Source organism: Stigmatopora argus, chromosome 15 (genome assembly GCF_051989625.1).
Source record: "Stigmatopora argus isolate UIUO_Sarg chromosome 15, RoL_Sarg_1.0, whole genome shotgun sequence".
Taxonomy (NCBI): domain Eukaryota; kingdom Metazoa; phylum Chordata; class Actinopteri; order Syngnathiformes; family Syngnathidae; genus Stigmatopora; species Stigmatopora argus.
In genome coordinates, this window is record NC_135401.1 from 15257814 (window position 1) to 15281429 (window position 23616).

The 23616-nt window shown below is 40.9% G+C and overlaps 1 protein-coding gene and 1 long non-coding RNA gene across 2 annotated transcripts; one reads left to right on the plus strand and one right to left on the minus strand.

The window, feature by feature from the left end:
- Positions 1-702: 702 nt before the first annotated feature.
- atg14 (autophagy related 14) lies at positions 703-22181 on the minus strand. Its single transcript, XM_077620402.1, has 11 exons — positions 21740-22181; positions 20800-20862; positions 20689-20731; positions 20546-20627; positions 11611-11848; positions 11315-11544; positions 8799-8916; positions 8637-8727; positions 2003-2088; positions 1759-1933; positions 703-1696 (listed from the first exon to the last, which is right to left on the minus strand). The coding sequence occupies exons 1-11, from the start codon at positions 21988-21990 to the stop codon at positions 1574-1576; spliced, it is 1500 nt and encodes a 499-aa protein (XP_077476528.1). The 5' UTR covers positions 21991-22181; the 3' UTR covers positions 703-1573.
- On the plus strand, positions 21038-22648 carry LOC144089497 (uncharacterized). Its single transcript, XR_013305088.1, has 2 exons — positions 21038-21426; positions 21764-22648. It is a non-coding gene; the product is annotated as an uncharacterized LOC144089497 (long non-coding RNA).
- The last annotated feature ends 968 nt before the right edge of the window (positions 22649-23616 follow it).

Below are 23616 nucleotides of genomic sequence, written 5' to 3' on the forward strand. Positions count from 1 at the left end.
ACTGTGGGTGCAGGTTTTTGTTCCAACCCTTTAGAGGAAACTTTTTTTTACCAATCTGGTGTCCTACGAGTGCAATCAGTGGATTGCCGTCAGGTCCTTTTTTTTGCAGAAATCTAATTGGTTAAACTGTCTGTGCTGGATCGGCCGGAACAAAAACCTGCACCCACAGCGGCCCGTGAGGACCGGATTGCCCACCCCTGTTGTAGATGTATTGGGAATATTTCCTGTTTCCCCTTTTTAAATCAATAATTGCTATTTTTTAATCCAAAATTATATTTTTTTGAGTTCGAGTTTTTAGTTCAAAAGGTATTTTTTTAAATCTAAAAATACATACATAAAAATATGTTCTTTCCTTTGGAAACGAAAAACAAATGATTAAAAGATGCTTTCTTTCTTACTAAGGAAAACAGCTCAAATAATCATTGTTTTAGATCTATAACAAATGGAAAATCTAAGATATTTGATCCAGTTCTTTTTGTAAACTTTTAAGATCTCTAAATACTATATCAAAAATGTTTCCTCTTTCTCTTCATTTTTCACTGTAAATAAACAGATTTTTAAAATCGTAATATTTACTCTTTCCTTTTTAAATAAAAAACAAAAGGTTAATATGATAGACATATGATACATATGATAGATCTAACCTTTGCCCTCTTCTGATTAAAAATAATGTAAATAAATTACAAGAGATACAACATAAAATACGAGAATATTTGCTCTAAAGAGGCTCAAAGAGATTTGTACCATTTTGAATGTACAAAAATGATCTATCGATCAGCACGATCGGAAAAGGAGTCCATTCATTAATCGATTAATTTTGGATGCTTCGTTGGAAGACATAAGGATCCTCGGGATAGAAACAAAACTAGGACGTTTGCTGCGACAAAAAATGAGTTGGACACCCCTGCTCTATCGGTACCAAAGGTCGCAAATGAGTTAACTCTTTCAGTGCCACTGACGATGATAGACGTCCATACTTGTGGCTCTTTTCATCCTGCCGCTGTAAATTTAATTGATCCAATCTGTTTGAAATGAAGTGAATGAACGAATGTTTATCGACATCAATGCATGCAAATAAGTGGAGTTTTTTTTTTTTTAAACTTTATTGAACGTTCTATGGCAGGGGTGGGCAAATAATTCCACAAAGGGTCGCAGCGGTTGCAGGTTTTCATTCCCAGCCATAAGAGGAAACCTTATCACCAATCCGGTGTCCGACAAGTGCAATCAGTGGGTTGCAGTCAAGTGCTTATTGTTTCAGCAGAAATCTAATTGGTTAAACTCTCTGTGTTGGATCAGTCGGAACAAAAACCTGCACCCACAACGACCCTCAAGGACCGGATTGCCCACCCCTGTTCTATAGCAACATCAACCATTTGTCTGATTCCTTCAGGAGATCTGGTCAGTCAACATGTTTCAGTGTCTTTCCAACCATTGTTATGACTTTGGTAAGAGGTTAGTGTCAATCAAAGACCTTGTAAACGGTGTCCATCGTCACATTAACCAGTGTCTTTCTCCTTTTTTACCCAACGCTAATGCACACACGCACAAAGCAAAGTAAAACGCATGAGTTGGGTCAACGCTGGCCTGTGTATGCTCGGAACCAGGATGTAACGGAGGCGGCGGCGGATGAGATCATTCCTGCTGTGTTAACAGATGGCTGAGACACCTGTAAGGCGCTCTGGGAAAGATCCATGGGCTGTGGAAAAGACAACGAGGCATTAAGACGTGGCACCGTACCGCTGCAAAACCTTCTCGAACCTGTGACGGGATGTCGCAGAAACGAGGACTGGGGACGGTCTCCCAGTCGGTGCCTAGGTCAGTTTCGTCGTCCGTTATTGTTTCGTCACCACTCTCCTCGGCAGGCCCTGAGACCTCAGGCTCCACAAACTCCATGGAGTCCTCCAGGTCGGCGCTGGCCTCAAACGGTCCTGTCCTGAACGGGATGGCGTCGTGACCATCAACACTCCCGGTCCCGCTCGGCGCGACGTTTGCTTTGGCTCACCTGCCCAAGTTGGCATTATTGGTCGAGACCAGGAACATTATGTTGCGCAGGGTGTGGTGCGGGTGCAGCTTGTCACTGTCCACATGCTGCACAGATGAACACACATACAAATATATAAAGTAGTGCAGTCACTTAAACGCATTAATAGCGGTGTTGATGGAAAAATTGTGGCTATGCCGTCATCATTTTTAACTTGCGATAAAATTTTGGCCTTTCCTGCATCCTGTATGTTTGGAAATCAAGACAAATTGGGGCGTTCTGGGAGCGAGCTTTTTTCTGTTGATTTGATTCTGGTATAACTTAATTCTTTCATGGGAAGAATGGGAACATTGAGCGTGACAAGCGTTAACCTACCTGGCTACTTGGCACGACGCATTGTTGTTTTTGAGCACCTTCGAATGAAAAACAGTACTGTCATCCTTAACCACTTTGCGGTCTCAACATCTTGGGTTCAGTACATCTCTGTATTTTATATTGTGTATCCAAATAAAAAAAAATCATAAACATGTCAAAATTCCCGCTGAAACTCGCAAGCGGAAGACAGGGGATAAAAAATGGAGGAAGTCAGGTCACCACCACCCTACTTAGCACCGAAGAAGTGAAATTTCACTGTAGAAGAATGACGCGCCGAATAACAGAAAAGGCCAGCGTCTTACTTTTTATTTTTTTGTTAGGATTGGAATTTGCATCGCGCACATCACCTCGTGGGGAAAGACTACACTAAGCCTATTCCAGCTTTGTTTGCATTTCGAATCCCCCTTGCCGTCCTGTGCCATCTAAGGCATCCAATGAACCCCAAGAAAAAAAACGTAAGAGTGAAGTTGCTAGATATGCTGAAGGCGGGCAATACAAGTATGCCCATGTAGCACGCCATCACGGCATAAATGAATCTACCATGAGTTTACATCTAAGGCCCCTGGAAAAAAAATCATTTTTGTGCCCAAAATTAATTTGTGTCGCCAAGTAAATCAATTTTGATTTTGGCTGCAAAAAATGAATTAATTTTAATTTTAGCCATAAAAACCATAATTGAAAATTATTGCAATTTATTTCAACTCACGCTATAAAATCTTTTGGACATTTAGAAAAGAAAATTGGTGGTTAACTCGCTATGTTTAAAAAGTCTTTTTTTGTGATAAACTGCATGTTTAGTGCTTTTTTGTCATTTAAAATTTGGAAAAATTCACATCAGATTCTGATAGCCATAGTCTGCCCACTAACTATTAAATGATTCCCATCCACGTCCAAGCGAAGCGGGCAGGGTTGTAGTCCTAAAGTTACCATCCCTAATCTAGAAGAACATAGCATTTGTTGGATTTGCGATTGTGGATTTACAAGATAAAATCAGTTCATTCATAAAAGAAAAAAAACTATGGGGGACCTTCTGAAGGAGCATTTCATGAAAAGATACAGGAGACAAACTCACTATCAGTGTTCCCTCTATTTTTTCATGTCCGGGCATACAGAGTACCTCCCTGAGTGTGAGTAACATCATAATTGCTTGCTAAGGCCATACACACATTATCACATCTGCCATAAGCAGGTGCATGTCTACATACCTGTCAACTTACCGTATTTTCACGACTATTCGGTGCATCGTATTTTACGCCGCAGTGTCAGTAACGAGTGCTATTTCTGTATTTTAGACACACAAAGCATGCACCGTTTCATTAGACGCAAATATATTATATATTATATATGGATGAACATCGAAACGCAATAGCGCTGGCTACCGGAAGCAGCCTATTTCTGGGTTCCGGTGCGCAGTGACTGCTGGGAAATATATTCTTGCACGCTACACCCACACGCTAAAAACATGTTTTAAAAAGGCAACGGAAGCAAAACTGAGTTCGGTTGTACTTTATTTAGACATTTTACAACTCACTCACGTCATCATCACCCACAAATCCCTCAAAGTCCTCATTTTCTGTGTCCGAATAAAACAATTGCCCAAACGAGCCTTCCCCTCTCTTCATTCTCAGAGTCACCGTCATTTCCATCAATTCACAAATCGGAGCGCAAGAAGCCCGGCGCTGCCTACCACTTTTCGTGAAGCCAGGCATGGCATATATATATTTAGGATGATTATCGAACCGTAATAGCGCTGTCTACGAAAGCAGCCACGGACGCTATTTCCGGTGCGCAGTGACTGCTGGGATAAATAGTCCTTTTGTCAATACACCCAGGTTGACGGCTGTGATAACGTTGCACTAATAATATCAATATACTACAACGGCGAACACACTAATTTGGTGCTACATATACCAAATGCACGCTACACCCGCACGCTAAAAACACGTTTTTAAAAAGGCAACGGAAGCAGGACTGAGTTCGGTTGTACTTTATTTAGCCATTTTACAATGTACTAACGTCATCATCACCCACAAAACCATCAAAGTCCTCATTATCTGTGTCCGAATTGAACATTTGTCCATCGAAAACGCTGAGTTTAATACGTTCGTCCAGGCGGCCACAATTCATTCCCAAATGGTAGCTAGCTAGTAGCTAGCATAACTATTTCCAAGGCTGTCTTCCATGCTTCGCAGCTGTGTTGATGGCGATCGCCAGGACACAATTCGTTCACAAATAGTAGCTAGCGTAACTAGTATTCCAAGGCTGTCTTCCATGCTTCGCAGCTGTGTTGATGGCGATCGCCAGGCCACAATTCGTTCACAAATAGTAGCTAGCTAGTGTTGATGCCGATTGGCAGGCCACAATCCTTTGGGTGTATTGCCCCAAAAAAACTACATATCCCAGCAGTCACTGCGCAGTACTTTATCTACGGGAAAATAGTAGAGTCGGGGGCTGCTTGCCATAGTTGTCCTATCGACGGATTTATTTTATTTTATCGTGATAACAATTTTAGTATTGGTCCATCTATAAAGTGCACTGTATTATAAGGCGCCCTGTCTATTTTGGAGAAAATTTCAGACTTTTATGTGCGCCTAATAGTCGTTAAAATATGGTATACATTTTTTGATCATTTCGAATTGTGTACGCCGTATAACAACTTTTGTACAGGATTTTTTAAAGCACGTTTTTTTTATAAAACCGATCTATTCCGGATCGTCACGGTCACTCGTAGCAGGCAAAAATGTCATTGTCGACTGCTAAATTGTCATGTTTCAAGCATGACATGCGCACGCGCATTCCCCTTTCACACTTCCACCCTTTTCACTATATAAATATAACGCGTCAACAACCAATGTAACAAGAGAGTCAAGCTGTCATTGTCATACAGCGACATCTACAGAATCTTGAATTTAGTGCATACTGATTAGGCACCACGTCCACTTCGGAGAAAATTTTCGACTTAAGTGCGCCCTGTGTGAGTAAATATGTGCCGCGTTGCATTTATGTTTTTTTTAATCGCTTAATAACGGGAATTGCAATCATTAACAAGGGGAGAAATTGGCCGAGGTTTACATGTATGCGTCTACTACCCATAAATGATCTAGTCATAATAAAATTTAAAGATTAATATCTATAAATAAAACATCTTAATAAATGTCAGTAGAATATGCACAAATCTGTTTTAAATTTTAACTTACCGTAATTACTCGAATATAACACGCATATTTTTGCTATATAATTAATTCCAATAGTTGGGGGTGCGTGTTATAATCAATAACTAAAATAAATTACAAATTTTCGATCGAAAATAGCATTGTCAAACTCACTTTGACGCACGGACATTGTGCAATTTCCAACTTTGAATTCAAAATACACGCATATTAAAGATCGTCAAGCCTCACAAACATCACAATCCTGCATTAATAAGCTGGAAAGTAGAATACTACATTGTAGTGTAGTACGTACTTGTATTTAGAAATATGTCCAGCGGGGGGCAGTACATTCCTTTGTTACATGTGATAGTCTTTTCCATTGTGCATATCTTCAAATCATTTATTTATTCAATTTGTATGTTCCTTTTCTTGTTTGAGAATGACAATAGATATTTGAATTAAAACATGGTATTGTCAATTGAAATGTAGTCAATGTTCAAGGAAGTCTAAAAGGTATTGCAACATAACATGTCTACATGATATGTTTGTCCACTCTGTGTATCATCTATTGCCCTAAAATTCAAACGCATAACTCCACGACACTCGACACGCTCATACCTGAAGATTTCTCTATCCGGTTTTGAACAAAACAATCGTGAAACGAAGAAAAAAAGGTAAGATTTCTGATTTTCGTCAGCGGGAAATTTTAGGTGCGCACTATATTCGAGTACTGCGTTTTTCCAGATTTTTTTGGCCCAAAATTACCTGCGTGTTATTTTCGAGTGCGCGTTATATTCGAGTAATTACGGTACTTTTCACATCTGTCCTTCTCACATCTTATTCTCATTCAAATGACTTTTCTGTTGAATGTCCCACTTAAGATAGTCAAGCTCCCATTTATATGCAATTTTTTTTCCATCGGAAAACTTGCTCAATTTCACAGCTTGTTCTTCTCTTTGCACATACTCCAGCCACAAAATACATACAAACCACAGCCACTCCATCTTAAAAGAACTGCATTTCTTTTTACTTTGGCTTGTTGAGTGGCTTTGCCACTCATTTCGCCATGATAAAGGGTTGGCAGCAGCTCCATTGAACCGCTAGCTATATGCTAACCTGAAAAACGCAGGCATAACGCGTAACTAACGCAGCCAATCAATTTACTCATCCCGTGGAAGTAAACACAAGTGACGTGAACCGCATCATATCATTGGTTGGACAGTGTTAGTCATAGTTTTATTACTAATGATCATTTCTTGTCATTTATCAGTGACAGGCTGCCACTCTCTGAGTTGTGTTGCAAAATGGCACATACAAAATTGTAATGTGTTTATTTTTCTTACAATTCAGGTTGGATTTTATTTTGTGCTGCATTTGTTTGCTGTGCGCAGAGAACACCAGAGTAGGTGCACAATTGGGCCCGCACGAAGCTGAGAGGGAATACTGCTCACGATCACAAAGATGGTGATTAGTGTTTAAAAAAGTTTCATTTCCAAGCAATGCGCTGCACACACTCACTGCATTTGACTTTGAACACAATCGAGAAATGCTCGCAATGTGTGTGCAGGTGTGTGTCTTGCGTGTTTTTTTGCACACATGCATTTGCACATTTCTTGCACTACGGAGAATGGATAAGGAAAATTACTGCAAGTAGTTTTTCAGCATAAAATAAATATATTTATATCGCAGTAGCTTCACTGAAAATATATTAATGGAAATCGCATCATTAATTTTTAGTCCGTTTTTTCCCTCAGTTCTCATGTGACTCCTATCTAGCTATTTAAGTGAGTTTTCTTATGTCACTATAAAGTTTTAATTCTGTCTCATGTGCCACAAATGATGTTCACATTTTATGCTTGTTCTTATCTCATCACATCTCATTTTCTGAACCCCTTTATCCTCACTAGGGTTGCGGGGGGTGCTGGAGCCTATCGCAGCTGACCTCAGGCCAGAGGCGGGGGACAACCTGAATTGGTGACCAGCCAATCGCAGAGCACAAGGAGACAAACAACCATTCACGCTCACACTCATACCTAGGGGCAATTTAGAGTGTCCAATCAGCCTACCATGCATGTCTTTGGAATGTGGGAGCAAACCAGAGTACCCGAAGAAAACCCCCATATTGGAAAATCCGCAATATTTGAAGGATTACTGTATGTTTTAAAAGAATATTTTGTTGGAAGTGAAATATTTCTTTTTGAAGCAACATTTTTGAACGAAGTAACATTGTGATGTAATTGGGCCATGTTTTGAGAGCGAGAGAAATGCAATGGGTTGAACCCATTGTAATTAAATTTGTTGAAGTTAATACTAGAATACGCTAGGATAACACCACTAAGCATTTTGCTTGTGTTGACCCCCCTTAATTTACACAATGTTTAATAATCAAATATACAAACTTTTTTTTTTAAATATTGAAATATACTGGTATAGCATGCACACACAAACACACATCTTTAAGAAGGAACAGGAGTGCCAAAATATATTTAATTCAATGAATAAATTAAACAAACAACTTATTTATTAAATTCTATTTCTTTTGTGTTAGGTGTTGGCTTTTGGGGTTTTAGTTTGGTTTTGTAGTCTCGGCTTTTTCCCCTGTTACCTGTTCTTGTGGTTGCCCATTGAGTTCACTTATCGTTTCCCCTCCTCACTGCCTCGTGTCATCCAGGTGGTTTTAATTGTCTCGTCAAACCATGTCTATCTATTTAAACTCTGTGTATTTGTGAGTTGTTGTCGGATCGTCTGCCCTGTTCCGCATTTACTGTTATTTCATGCTTGTCCATGTCTTGTGCTCCCAATCCCCCCAAAGTAAGTTTGGTTGATTTGTTTAAGTGGTATTTTGTCACTTCTCCCCCAGTTTGTGTTTTATGGTTATATTCTTGAGAAGTTTATGTTCATTAAAGATAACGTCAGTGTACCCTCACTGCTCGTGTTTTTTTTTCTGGATATCCCATCCCTTGCGCCCTTAGTTAAGTGGTCCAGAAAATGAGTAAATGATTTATTTAATAAACATTGGAAAATTTGAATAAATTAATATTCAAATGTACACAATACACACACACAACAAAAGCAAACACGCGCAGGCATCAAAAACGGAGAAAACGCAAATCAAAATCAAAGCTTACCTGTGAGAAGCAGAGGTGCAGCGTGTTGGCGTTGAGCTTGCGGAGGGCGCGTGTGAAGCGGAAGCGACTAAGGTTCTCCCCGCAAAACTCACTGGAGGGAAAAAAATCGAAAGACAGGCTCATAGGTTTCTGCTCTTCTTCGTGCACACGGCGGGCTTGCACCTGTTGCATAGTTTTTTGGGGAGGTTGACGTCCAAGATGTGCGACAAGATGGTGAGCAGCTGCGTGGCGTAGCACAGAGCGGCGCTGATGGTATGGGCTGGATTAATGTGGTCCAGTTCTGAAATGCACTTTGCTATCAATCAATTCTAGGACTACTTGGTGCACTTGTACACTTCATTTCGACTCACATCACAGATTACAAATGTCTGCAATACCATGACAAGCGTGAATGAAAGACTGAACATAAAAACAGAAAATGCCAGTACAAAATACATAGAACTGAACTCACGCACACAAAATACACACAAGTCAAGCAATGATCCCTCTAAGCTGCGCGCGTGCGCAATTGCGCACTACTCTCGTCTTCTCCGCGCACAGCAAATCATATGGAGCGCACAAAAAAATCCATTTTTTTTCTCTCTCCATGATAGTGCCGTTCACGTGGCAGCAACTGGCAGTAGCTCTGCCCACTCTTATGTTTTTCGTGTTTTACAGCCCTTCTATCTTTTTTTAATTACATTTTAATTTTTCTTAATACATTCCTTTTTACTTTACTGTGCAAATAGAAGAACAAGCGGTGAAATCGGGTGAGGACTGTCTAAATCTGCTGTGTGTGGTTGTGTGCGTGTGTGTCTAGTATGTGTGATCGTTTGTCTTCAACCTACACAATGGACTATAAATGGAAATTAGCCCTCGGCTACAATCTTACAATTAACATGAATATAAATATGTTCATTAATATGCGCTATCCCTTATTAAATAAATCAAAGCAAAATGATGGAAAAATATAGCATATAAATGGAAACTTGACTATCTCAAGTGACACGGTCAGCAGAAAAGTCATTTGAACGAGAATGAGAAGTGAGAAGGACAGATGTGTAAAATAAGGCAAAATTGAAGTCGGATTTGTGCATATTCCAATGGCATTTATGAAGATGTTTTATTCATAGATATTTTTTCATTCATTTTCTGAACCGCTTTATCCACTTTATCACTCGTGGGGGGGCTGGAGCCTGGTACACGGTCGATTGGTCGCCGGTCTTTTGGTCGCCGATCTTTTGGTCGCCGGTCTTTTGGTCGCCCGGAAGGTAAGTGATAATGACCATTTAAATCGTTGCTCAAATTCCCTAAATACAAACTGTGAATTACTATTTAGTCATACTTAATGCCCTAGTAATTATTAGGCTCCAAATTTCCCAGACTTTTATTTTTTGTTGGAGAACTTGTTAAGACCCTGACTGACGTAGCTTCTCTCCAGCATCCCCCGCGACCCTTAAGAGTATGAAGTGGTTCAGAAAAGAAAAAGTCATTTATTAAAACACAAAATCCACATTTGCACAGACAGGCATAACACAACCATTAATACACATAAACCAGACCTCTTAAATACCTCTGCACAAACAGCAACCTTATTGTAAACTTCCTTTACCAATTTTAACCTATTTGAGGTCAGCCTGTAATTCTTTTCTTACTTCATATAAAATAGTTTACCAATTTTCTGCAAATGTTCTAAAAATGCTGCAAAAATCTAAACGTAGTTAACTTTTTATGTGCGTATAAGCCATACCCCCGATTTAGTTATCATTTTTTTGTCCGACAAATGTGGCTTATATCCGACTAAATACGGTAGTTTCTTTTTGTAAGGCTGAAAATAGTCTACTTGCAAATGGTGATGACGTGTTTAGTGGATTATTATTGTTATTTTTTATTTCATTGCAACTTTTGTTTTGAAGGAAAATTTATAAAAATTAAAATGCCTTTTAAATGTCTGCAGAAATTATTATTCATTACTTTTCATAGTGTTATGAGCGACTTGTCTTATCTCTTAAATGACAGAATAACAAAACACTTTTTAAAAATCATCATATTTTATCTTTTTAGTTCTAAGTTAAGTAACGTAGTTAAATTCATAATTAAATAGCGAGTAAAGTAATTTATCTACTCATTCACAAGAGTTTGAAGTTTTCAATTTGAAAGACAAAAGATGTAATCTTGATTATCGATATCGCCCGATAATTTCTTCATCGTGATTATATTTGACATATCGACTCACTGAGTACGCAGTGTTTCCGGATTTTGACGTGTCGCTGGTTCACGTCAACTAGAATCAGCAGGTCCTCCGTGTCCAAGCCACCCCACAGAAGCCTATTCAATGAATGTGTTTGTCGGTTGGGCCATTACAATTTTTTTTTAAATCTTTTCCGAGCTTCGAGACTCTTGAAAAGTGGCTCACAAGCCATGTTTTCACTGAATCTAGTACAGCCTTTTCAATCTCACCCTTTGACTTGACATAAGAAAAGTTGTGAGAATAATAATCAATAAATGCTATCGCACGTAATGCTTGTTTCTTTTGCCGTAATTTTGTGTTACCTGCATCTGTCTTTAGCCGTTGTGAAAATAGGACAAGTTTTACCAATGTCTCGGCTTTACCTCTCTCCCGCCCTGTCTCCCTCCCTCCCATCGTGAAAGTGGCTTCTAGCGTCTTAATTGAAAAGGGGCTACAAAGTGAGACTTACCGGGCCCATGATTTGTCCTTTTCTCATTCATCCAACTGTAGTAGGCGGAGCAATCTCCGTTGCTGGGCAGTGTGACGGCGGGCCCTGTGATGCTGACGCTCGTCTCCCCATTCTGGTCGTCCCATATCCAGCGGCCTGACAGGTACGTGGTCCGCCGTGCCTCAGCCAGCTCGCTCACCGTGCTGGACGTCAGTGCTGCTTCGCACTCAGACCCCAAGTCAGCGGGGTCCCTGGAGTGGACAGGCCCACCAGGGTCAGATGGTGACGTGTCGGCAGTATTTCTAGCTGCGACTTACCTGCTGCAGGCCTTCTCCTCACGCGTAGGGAAGATGTGTGTGGTCAACTCCACGATGTGGTCCCGGCGTGTGGCCGCTAGCTGGGCCAGAAGCTGGCGCACCTCCTGACGGCGGCGCTCCAGCAGCTCCCCTAGACGGTGGTTGTGGCGCTCGATCTTCTCTTGCTTTTGCTGGTGGCGGCCAGCGCGTCGTTGAAGACGCTGACTCTCTTCCTGGGAGCGGAGTAGCGACTCCTTGTCTGACGGATGATATTAGAGTACAGTAATCCCTTGAATATCGCGGTTAATGTAATTTACATTATTATATATTTGCTTGGAATGAAGAATGCTTTGCTTTACTATTGAACTTTGCTCATTATTATTAGAGGATTATTGGTTTCACATTATTATATATTTGCTTGCAATGAAGAATATGCTTTGCTTTACTATTAAATATTATAGTATTATATATTATAGATTATATATATATATTTTATATTATATTATATATATATATATATATATATATAATATATATATATATTATATATATAATATATTATATATATATATATATATATATATATATATTATATATATATATATTATATATAGTATATATATATTATATATATTATAATATATTATATATATTATATAATTAAGACGCTAGAAGCCACTTTCACGATGGGAGGGAGGGAGACAGGGCGGGAGAGAGGTAAAGCCGAGACATTGGTAAATATTATATATATAGTATTGTCCTACGAGGAAAGATGCCAGCGACTCAACCTGCCGACCCTTGAGGCTAGGCGTCTGCGAGGGGACCTAATACTGGCCTACAACATCCTCCACGGCATCTACAGCGTGCCCTGCGACCTCTTCTTCACGCCCGCACCTGATCGTGGTCTGAGGGGTCATCCGTGGAAGCTGTACCCTCGCGGGTTCCGGTTGAATCGGCGGAAGGCGGCTTTTTCAGTGCGCATCGCCGGTCCTTGGAACCGGCTTCCGCAGGGTGTGGTCGAGAAGCCGACGGTCGCCCAGTTCAAGCGGGCTCTGGATGACTTTTTGGCCGTGAACCAGTGACTACACCGCGTTTTGTTGCACATTTCTTGTGTCTTGTTACATGGCCCTTAGCCTAGTGCTTTTTCTTGCCAAATAAATTGAATTGAACTGAATTGAATTGAATTAAACTTAGTTTCATATTATTATATGGTTGCTTGCAACAAAGTAAATGCTTTGCTCCTGAGAACCTTAGTTAGACTAAACGCCAAAACGTGTTGGACTGCTTGGAGTGGACTAAAAACAAAGAAGATTACCACCTCATTTCTATGCAAAAACAGCTAAACTGATAGCATAGACATAAGGAGATAACTTAATGCAAAACATGGAAGTTACAATTTGTACCAACAGTTAATATTTGTGTGTGTATGTGTGTGTGTTTTCAATGTGTCAATGGCGCACATATCTAATACATTAATTACTACCTATTTTCTTCGGGAATGATTTTGCTGATAGGACAGCAAAAGCGGGTGAGCTGCCAAGAAGCCCCAGTGGGGATGGCAGTCTCTACTTGTGATAGAAATTTGCATACCACTGATGTATTGGTAACCGACCCAAATGGGCCCGAGTGGTTAGCGCATCGACCTCACAGTTCTAATGATGAAAGCCGGGTGGATCCCGACCTTCATGAGTGTGGAGTATGCATGGAGCCCACTAAACTTATGAATGCTAGGGTGGTTGAACACTCTAAATTACCCCTGGTTATGAGTGTGGGTGTGAATGGTTGTCCGTCTTCTTGTTTGATTGGCTGGCCACCGAGATATAATCAATCGATCAGATATCAAGGTGGAAAAGATTTGGGAATTTTGAATCGATTTCTGAAATTGCCAATAAGCCCTTTTCAGGGATGGCAGCAACAAATTATGGCAGAAATATTTCATGAAGTGAAGTGAAATTTTAATGAAGATGCAGCAGCAAAGTCCTATATATATATATAGATATAGATATATATACACAGTCATACCTCGTCATACGACCGCTCGTCATACAATATTCTCGTCTTACGATGGAAATTTCGATCGAATAATTCGCCCGAGATACGATCAAAATTTCGTGATGCGACCAAGTCGGGTGGCCATGGCACTGTCTTTTTTGCATCTCTTTCGTGTATAACAATATCTACGAGCACTGAATGATTTCTTCAGACGAGTTGCGACCAGGAAACGCACAACGCGCATGCGCAGGAAATAAGATGGCTTTCTGGGTAATGAAGTATACTCGTGCACGCAACGCCGATAGGCAATGGCACTCTTTCTCAGAATAAAACTTCATTACCCACAATCAATACGTGGGTAAGCTCAGCTGTTGCATTTCCTGTTATTATTATCTAATACGAGGAGTATTATATTACTTCTCGTTCACTGCTCATAAGAACATCAGGGGCACTGGCTCGTAACTCCCCGCAACAGCATCCTCGGTCGCAACTCTCTCATAGGCGCCGTTCAAAGCGGTTGCGACCAGAAAAGGGAGCTGCGAGCCAGCGCCCCCGATGCTCCCATGAGCAGCGGAGCGATCGCTGATAAAAGACTGCTTCTCGTTGGCAAGTGGTTGTGCGTTATCCGATTGGGAGGACATTTGTGTGCATCATTTTCAGAATATTTTGAATGGACTACGTAGTACAACAGCAAACAGCCCATCGATAGCGAACGTGAGGGTGGAGGCGTGGCAAACAACTAACCCGGAGAACGGAGGTAAAAAAATATTAAAACAAAATAAGAATTCAGTTTTGTGTAAAGTTACATTAAACGTATTTTTGAGTGTGTCTGTATATATTAATCCAAGTTAATTTAAATGTGTTTGTTCCGTTTACGAGTGTGTTGTCGTGGAAAAACAAAACCGAAGCCCCCCAGCCCCTTCTGTGCGTCTCTCTCCCCTCGGCGAAATCCGCCCAATTTTAGTTCTATTAAACACATTTTATTACTATTAAACCACTAGTTATGTGTTACTTTGTTAATAGATGGGGAATTAGAAGAAATAAAACATTTTTTCCAATCCAATATCCTGTTTTTGGTGTTTTTTCAGTGGGTTGGAACGAATTAATTTGTTTCCATCATTTCAATGGGAAACGTGCCGCTCGAGTTACGAGAAGCTCGTCATACGATCTCAGTCTCGGAACGGGATTACGATCGTATGTCGAGGTGCCACTGTGTATGTGTGTATGTATGTATGTGTATATGGATGATTATGATTCTAAGATGGCGGCGGCGCACCGGACGCAGCGGCTTCAAGCTCTCAGTTCGGTGTCGTTCGTTATCTTACAGTCGCCAGGATTTACTCACTATCCGAAGGATATGCGATACATCCGATTTCTTAACACACTCTCCGGGATCTCCGTGGCTAGCCAGCCCACCAAAAGCACGTCGTAGGCGGCGATAGGGACAGGAAACAGAAGCGTGGATGCCGGGGGGGACTTGCTGCTAAGCTGAAACAACAACCACACCGAGCCTCCGCTTCCCAGTAACCTTTTGACCAACGCCCGATCCATCACCCCACAAAATGGATGAGTTGGAACTTCGTATTGCTACCAACAGCTTTGTTAGAAACTGTAATATTATTGTCATCTCAGAAACGTGGCTACACCCGCATATCCCCGACGCGGCGGTATCGCTAGCTAGCCGAACGCTTTTTCGCAACGACCGTTCTAAGTATTAACAGGCAAAAGCAAGGGCGGAGGACTGTGCATGTATGTACATAATGAATGGTGTTGTGACAGTAAAATTATTGACACTCACTGTTCCCCGGATTTAGAGTATTAGCAATACGATGTAGGCCCTATTATCTTCCAAGAAGCTTAACGTCGTCATAGCAACGGCTATCTATATACCTCCGAATGCTAACGTTAACACGGCACTTAACCTCCTGCTAACGGCTGTTAGGCAAACAACAGCTTGATCACCCCGATGGAGTTTTTATTGTCGCTGGTGATTTCAACAAGGCGTGTGTAAAGACTGTTTTTACCTAAGTTTATTCAATACGTAAATTGTAATACTAGAGGGAGACAAAACTCTTGACCAATGTCTATTCTAACATCAAACATGCTTATAAAGCCACTTCCCTCCCTCACCTAGCTGGATCAGATCACCTCTGCCTATCTCTCACCCCCGCTTACACTCCACTCCGGAGGCAAACAACGCCACAAATAAAGACAATAAAAACTTGGCCCGACAACGCACTCTCTCAGCTGCAGGACTGCTTTTCCCGCACCAACTGGGAACTTTTTGTACACGACAACCTCCAGGACTACACGGACTCTGTACTTTCTTACATAAAAAACTGCATCGACACCGTCACTATAGATAAACGAATACGGGTTTTTCCTAACCAAAAACCCTGGATGACCAATGAGACACAGGCACTCATCAAATGCCGTAATTCCGCCTTTAGATCAGGGGACAAGATAAAATATAGCGCTGCCAGAGCTGAGCTGAAAAGAGGCATTAAAAAGGCCGAGGCAGCATATACCAAAAAAATTGAGGAGCACTTCACAGAAAATAACCCAAAGAAGATGTGGCAAGGAATACGACATATTACCAACTACAATAACAATAATATGTCTGTTAATGCAGATGCCTCACTAGCGGAGAAATTTGAACCGTTTCTTTGCCCGCTTTGAGACTGACAAATCAGACCCGGTCTCAACGCCCCCACCACCACCCTGCAGCAATACACTGACGTTCCGGGAACAGGAAGTGAGACTGGTAAATGCGGTCTGTGAACACCAGGAAGGCTGCGGGCCCAGACGGAGTACCTGGGAAGGTGCTCAAAGCCTGTGCTGACCAGCTGGCTGGAGTCTTCACAAATATTTTCAATTGTTCCCCTGCAACTATCCATCATTCCATCTTGTCTGAAATCTGCCACCATCATCCCTGTCCCCCAAAAAGCCAACCATTGGCAGCATGAATGATTACAGGCCTGTTGCCCTCACGCCTGTGATCATGAGTGCTTGAAAAGTTGGTAGCCCGCCATATCAGGAATACAATTCTCTCCCTCAATTGACCCTCACCAGTTTGCTTATAGAGCAAACAGGTCCACTGATGATGCTATTGCCATTGCTCTTCATACAGCACTGAGCCATCTGGAACACCCTGGGAACTACGTGAGGATGCTCTTCATTGACTACAGCTCAGCCTTCAATACCATAAAACCGGACATTCTGACTGACAAACTCTCCCACCTTGGACTATCCTCTTCAATCTGCTGCTGGAATAAAGGACTTCTTGGACCAACCGACCACAGACTGTTAGACTTGGTCCCCACCTCTCTTCCTCCATTACACTAAGCACTGGCTCCCCTCAAGGCTGTGTACTGAGTCCTCTTCTGTACTCCCTTGTAACACCTACGACTGTACACCCACCCACCAGTCTAACGCCATCATCAATTCGCTGACGACACCACTGTGGTCGGACTCATCTCAGGAGGGGATGAGTCGGCTTACAGAGATGAGGTCAACAATTTGTCTTCGTGGTGCTCGGTGAACAATCTCACACTGAACAGCCACGAAAACTAAGGAAATAATCTTGGACCTTTCGCAAACACGGCACAGATCTGGCCCCAATCCTCATAAATGGAGTATGTGTAGACAGGGTCCAGTCCTTTAAATTCCTGGGGGGTCCACGTCACGGCCAAGCTCTCATGGTCTACAAACACCACGGCAGTGGTGAAGAAGGCTCAGACAACGACTACCATTTCCTCAGGGTACTTAGGAAGAACAACTTGGGCTCCAATCTTCTGAGAACCTTCTATAGAACCACTGTAGAGAGCATCCTGGCGTACGGCATCACAGGTGTGGTACGCTGGAAGCACGGCGGCAGACAAAAAGGCCATGCAGAAAGTGATTAACACTGCCCAGAGGATTGTCGGCTGCTCTCTGCCCTCACTTGAAGACATTGCCAGCCCGCGTTACCCTCAGCAGAGCCGAGAACATCATAGGGGACCCTTACCACCCTGGTCACAATCTGTTCCAGCTGCTGCCCTCTGGCAGACGCTATAGGTCCCACAAAGCTCGGACAAATAGGCTTAAGGACAGTTTTTTCCCCACATCCATCAGACATCTAAACTCGCGCTAACATACACACATTCCCTTCTGCGGCATAGGCATAGATGTTTGGTGTTGGTGATCTGCCTCCTACTAGCTGACTTGAAGGAAGGTGAAGTGGCAGACAGTGTGCGGTAATCGAGAGGTAAGCGACCTGTATGTAATCGAGAGGTAAAGCGACCGGTATCCACAACAGCGGAATGACAAATTACAAGTCCGTAACTTACACTTATTTAGGTCCTTTTGTCGATTAGACGTAGCTTATGGAGAAGCACCATCAATCTCGTCACACGCAGTTTCTGCGTGTGATGACAAGTAGGCTTTTTTGTGTTGTGGTAATGACGACATGGCCTATGTCCGATTATTATTATTATATGATATATATATTATATATATATATATATATATATATATATATATATATATATATATATATATATGTATATATATATGTATAATATATATACTATATATATATATAATATCAAGTGGAAATATATATATATATATATATATATATATGTATATATATGTATTATATATATTATTATATTATATATATATAATATCAAGTGGAAAGGAACTATTTTCATTGTGAGTACAGTATTTAAAATATTTACAATTTAAAATATATATTTAGATATTAATACATTAGTCTTTTAATATGCTTATAACTGTAATATTTAATAAATACACGTCTTGATAATTTTACTTGTTTACCTTTATTTTTGTATTGGCGTGAAAACAGTATGGTATGTAGTAATAATAGGGGGATCCCACTTTGCGGTTTTTTTCGATTATCGCGGCCATGTCTGGTTTATAATATCCGTGACATTTGAGGGATTACTGTACATGAATGTAGTGGGGAGGGCATGAAAGTGCCACGTGTCGGTTGTGGGTGACACAAAGGGGACAGTGTAAAATGGAAAAAGTTGATTTGCTGTGGTGACACCTCACGGGACAAGGCGAAAGTGTACTAACTCAGTCATATACCTCTACTTACGAATGCCTCTTGGTACGAAATTTTCAGGTTACGAAAGCTTTTTATATGCAAATGATTGCCTCGAGATACGAAAAAGATCCAAGTTACGAAATCCCCCAAAAAGTGCATGCATTTCCTAATCCGTGATTTTATTTTGAAAATATTGTCGCGGATGCATTGATTCTCAATTTAGAACCTCACTATATTCTACTGGGCTCTCATTGACTGTTTCACAACAGCCATTATCCATGTTTCAGGATTCTCTCTTACAACCTCGGCTAAATGTTTCCCTTATCAGTTGTTGCAATTCCCCTTATTAAGCGATAAAAAACGTACAAATGCAACGCGGTACATATTGACACATACACACACATTAGGAACAGGTTCATTCATTCATTTTCTGAACCGCTTTATCCTTACTATAAAAGTAAAAAATGTACTACAAATTTGACATTCTGACTCGTATGGGAATGCACGTGCACATACCATGTCCTGTCTACCTCGGCTAAATGCTCCACTTACTAACGATTACAAGTCCTCTTATTAGGCGATTAAAAAAAAACATAGAAATGCAACGTGGCATATATTTCCTCACATAGGGCACACGTAAAAGTCTAAAATTCATTACAAAGTGGATGGCTTTCTGACGCCGTCGGGTCATAGGGAAATGCGCATGCGCATATCATGCTTCAACACGGATAGATTTTGTATGCTTGTTATTCATTTTAAGACATTAATAAAACATTTTCTTATAATATTCTCTCATTTTTGTGTTTTTCACATCTTTCATACAAAATTGGTTGACTGACCAATTTCACAGGGTTTAGTTGGTAGTTGTGTGAGGACCATGGAATGGATTAGAGAATGTACATATAAAGTACTGACTGCTCTACTCACGAAATGTTCAAGGTACGAAAAAAGTTCTGGAACCAATTAATTTTGTAATTTTCGACTGTCGTTGAATTGACACTATATTTTGGATGTACAGTCGTACCCCTACTTACGAAATTAATTGGTTCCAGAACTTTTTCCGTAACTTGAAAATTTCGTAAGCAGAGTTGTACTTTATATGTAAATTCTCAAATTCGTTCCACGGTCCTCACACAACTGCCAACTAAACCCTTTAAAATTGGTCAAAGTGTCCATATTTTGTATGAAGGTTGTGAGAAACACAAAAATGAGAGAAAAGTATAAGGAAAATGATTTATTAATGTTTTAAAATGAATATATTGGCCAAAAATCCCTGTGAAAATGTGACCTGTGCCGCTGAAATAGTTCCCTCCACGGCCGTTATATTGGGAGACGTAATACTCGTGTTTGTTCGCCAGTTCTACCAGGGCCGAAAGCCGTCCACTTTGTACATTTTAGACTTTTACCTGTGCCCTATGTGTGTGTGTGTGTGTGTGTGTGTGTGTGAAAATATGTGCCGCGTTGCATTTGTACGGTTTTTAATCGCTTAATAAGGAGAATTGCAATCATTAATAAAGGGAGCATTTAGCTGAGGTGGACAGGTATGTAAAAGAGAATCTTGAAACATGGATAGTGGTTGTTGTAAGATAGCCAATTGAAGTGTAAATTATATGCGATAGAATGAGAGCGATGAAATGAGAGCCCAGTAGAGGGTAGTAGGTCGCTAAGGTGAGAATCAATGCATTTGCGACAATATTTTCAAAATAAAATAACAGATAAGGAAATGCATTTACTCTTGGTGGGATTTCGTAACTTGGGTATTTTTCATATCTAGAGTCACTCATTTGCATATAAAAATTTCGTAACCCTAAAATGTTGTACCTACCTTACATTCGTAAGTAGAGATATTATCTCTTTCTAAATGTAGAGTATAAAAACAGCTACAGACTCAAAATTAAAATACCGACTCACCACTCTTGACGCCCTGACGTGCACAAATCAGCGCTTGGTTGATTTGCTCCATCTTCATGCGACACCACATCATATTCCACTTCTGAATACCAAATGGACACAAATGACTTTTTTTGTCAAACGGAGTGACTTGTCAAACTCACCGTCTCATCCGTCTGCAACTTCCTGTGCATGGCGTGGACCACCCTTTGAAGCACACCGAGGCATTAAATACGAAAGTTTTTCATTAAAGAGTCGAGTAGGGAGAATCTCACCTTTGTAGCAGCTGATCCTTCTCTGCCTTCAGCGTCCTAAGCCTCGCCATCTTGTCTGTGCACCTAAAACATGGAGGCCATGAGACTTCACCCCCCAAAAAACTTGACTTTCAGAATAGAGCATGACTTATTTCGGGAAACCTACGGGTCATGAGATTCTCGTGGCACTCCTACTGAATGAGTCTAAACTTTATTCATTCGGTAATTGGGACGGAACCGGAATGAGAATCAGCGGGAGCAATGGAAGGGCAAAAGTTCTTATTAAATAGGCATTCGTTCAATTTACGTAGCGCTTATATAACAAGTGGTCTCTCAGACAACTGTGGGTAGTAGCTGAATGTTTCCAAAACCAAAACTCATCCTGGTCGCTCCATCACCCCTGTCTATCAACGGCCAATGTGTGGAGCGAGTGAAGACTTTCAAATTCCGGGGGGTTCAAAACTCTGCTGATCTCACTTGGACGGCAAACATCACAGCACTCGCCAAGAAGGGGCAGCAGAGGCTACTTTTCCTGAGAGTACTTCGGAAGGAGCAACTAAACACCAACCATATGCAGGATTTTTTTTAATCGCTTAATAAGTGGAATTTCAATCATTAATAAGGGGAGCAATTGGTCGAGGTTGACAGGTATGTAACATTACAAAATAAAATAAACGTCCCTACCTTTTCGCGAATACAAGGCATGGGAAGGCTTTGGATTTTAAACAGTGTGACACTCAATGTAAGTGTCATTTAAACAAAATTATAATTTTTAAATGAAGGTGTTATGTATATTTTAGCAACTACTATTCGGCTACGTGTAACTCACCCAATGTTAGCTGCAGTGCTGTAGCGGCTAAAGACCATGTGTATGAGTACCAATGTAATGGTTAACACGCGAAAAACACAGAGGTCAGGCGCAAATCCTTAACATTATCAGGGAAGTTTACGTTTCTCTCACCTTTCCGTGTTCCTTCCGTCCAAGTAAACAAAGTCTCCGGCCTGCACGCAGCGGGCGCACGTCAGCCTTCGGCGGGATGTGCTACAAAGAGGACACCGCTCAACCGCCACGAAAAGACCCTCCGCGTCGTCCACAGACTCCACCATGACGCCGGCTACCGGCACGGCCTGATGCAGCCGGGACGTCCTTGTCGCCGGGCAAGAGGGAACTTGGTCCGCGGCGAAAAGCGGGAGCCCAACTGAGGACGCCATCCTCACGAGGTTCACTACTGCTAGCCCGTGTGTATTTTGTTTGTCGTTTTACACGGCGTAACTAGTCGAAGACGCCAACACTGTCGTTTTGTTCATGTTGACGTCAGAAGTTCATTTTTTTGTTCTTTTTGTGGAGAATATTCGGCCTGACTTCCGGTTTTTTGTGTACGTTGACGTCACGATAATTGGGCCGGGCTTCCGCCGAATGTCAACAGTGGCAACGTGTCATTGTTTTCCTCATGTACAGTCCAAAAACATGTTATATTATTTGTAGGGTTGCTTGACAAACACAGGGTGTTGTTTTTTGTTGTTGTTTTTATGGACAAAACTTTGGTACCTATTTCCTACCACATTTTCATGCAAAAAATCACGTTTTTAAACCACAACAAAAAAGGCCCATTACTTCCAATGATACACACAACGGAACACGTATATATTGCTTATTAATTTTCTAATTGTCACTGATAAACACCAACAACAAAATATCCGTTCACTTCAATCAACAGGAAATGACACACAAATCCCCAAATTACACAGGAAATAACTTCAAATCAAGATGATGTTAAATAACTCTGATGCCAACATGGGTAAAAAGTGACTCAGCTATGTATTTATTTTCTATATCCCTGCAACAAATTAAATTCAAGATATTCCTCAACATCTTTTTGTTTCTTATTTCCATTTCCTCTCTCCTTTCATCTGTCTCTTTTTTGAAAATGATAACACATTCTGATTAATTACCATCAGATGCACAATATGGTTCAAAACTGACCCATAACCATTTTCTTTGTGATTGTATGCATGGCTAAGTTATGAGATATTTTCATCAATTACAAGGCCAAGTGTGGAATAAATACCTTGATTTTGTTCAACTGTTTAACAAAATCAAGGTATTTAGAAAGAAAGAAAAAAAAAATTGTTCAACTTAAACAAAAATTATTTATTCTTTCTTTCATAATGAACAACCACAGCTTTTGTATTTGCCAATCAGGTTCGCCATTTTAGGCATTCCCAAAAAACATGCAGAAATAAAGAGGGAGACTCTCTTTTGGATTTTAACTTGCAAGCATTATCCCTTGTATGTACTTTTCATGTGTTTACCCATTAGTTTCACCTGCTTTGTCTCTCCTGCTCGCCTCCTGCTCTAATTGTCTCGTCGGTGTATTTAAGCCCCATGTCTCAGTCAACCCTTGTCGGAGTATTATTTGAGGTTATGTTTGAGTGTTCATGTTTGGGTTATGTTGGTGGTCGTCTTCCCTCCAGGTTTTTTCCCCTCCCGTAAGTTTTGGTTTCGTTTTCCTTGCTGGTTGTGTTGTTAATTTTCCCCTGCCTTTATTTTTGTAAAATACCTTTTTGTTAATTAATGTCAGGTTAGTGCACCCGCACCTCCTCGTGTCCACCATTTTCCCTGCATCTCGGTCCAACTCTGTTTCACCTCACCCAAATACCGGTGGTGGACCGTCAGAACCTGCAAGGCCTTCTCTGCTGGCCCCCAAAAAATATCTGAATCACAGACTGATGTTAATTATGTTTTGTCCTTGAATACTTATTAAATAATTCCAACAACAAATGGTGCTGGAACAGTAGGATCATTAACACTGCTCCCCAGATCTCTCTTCCTCCATT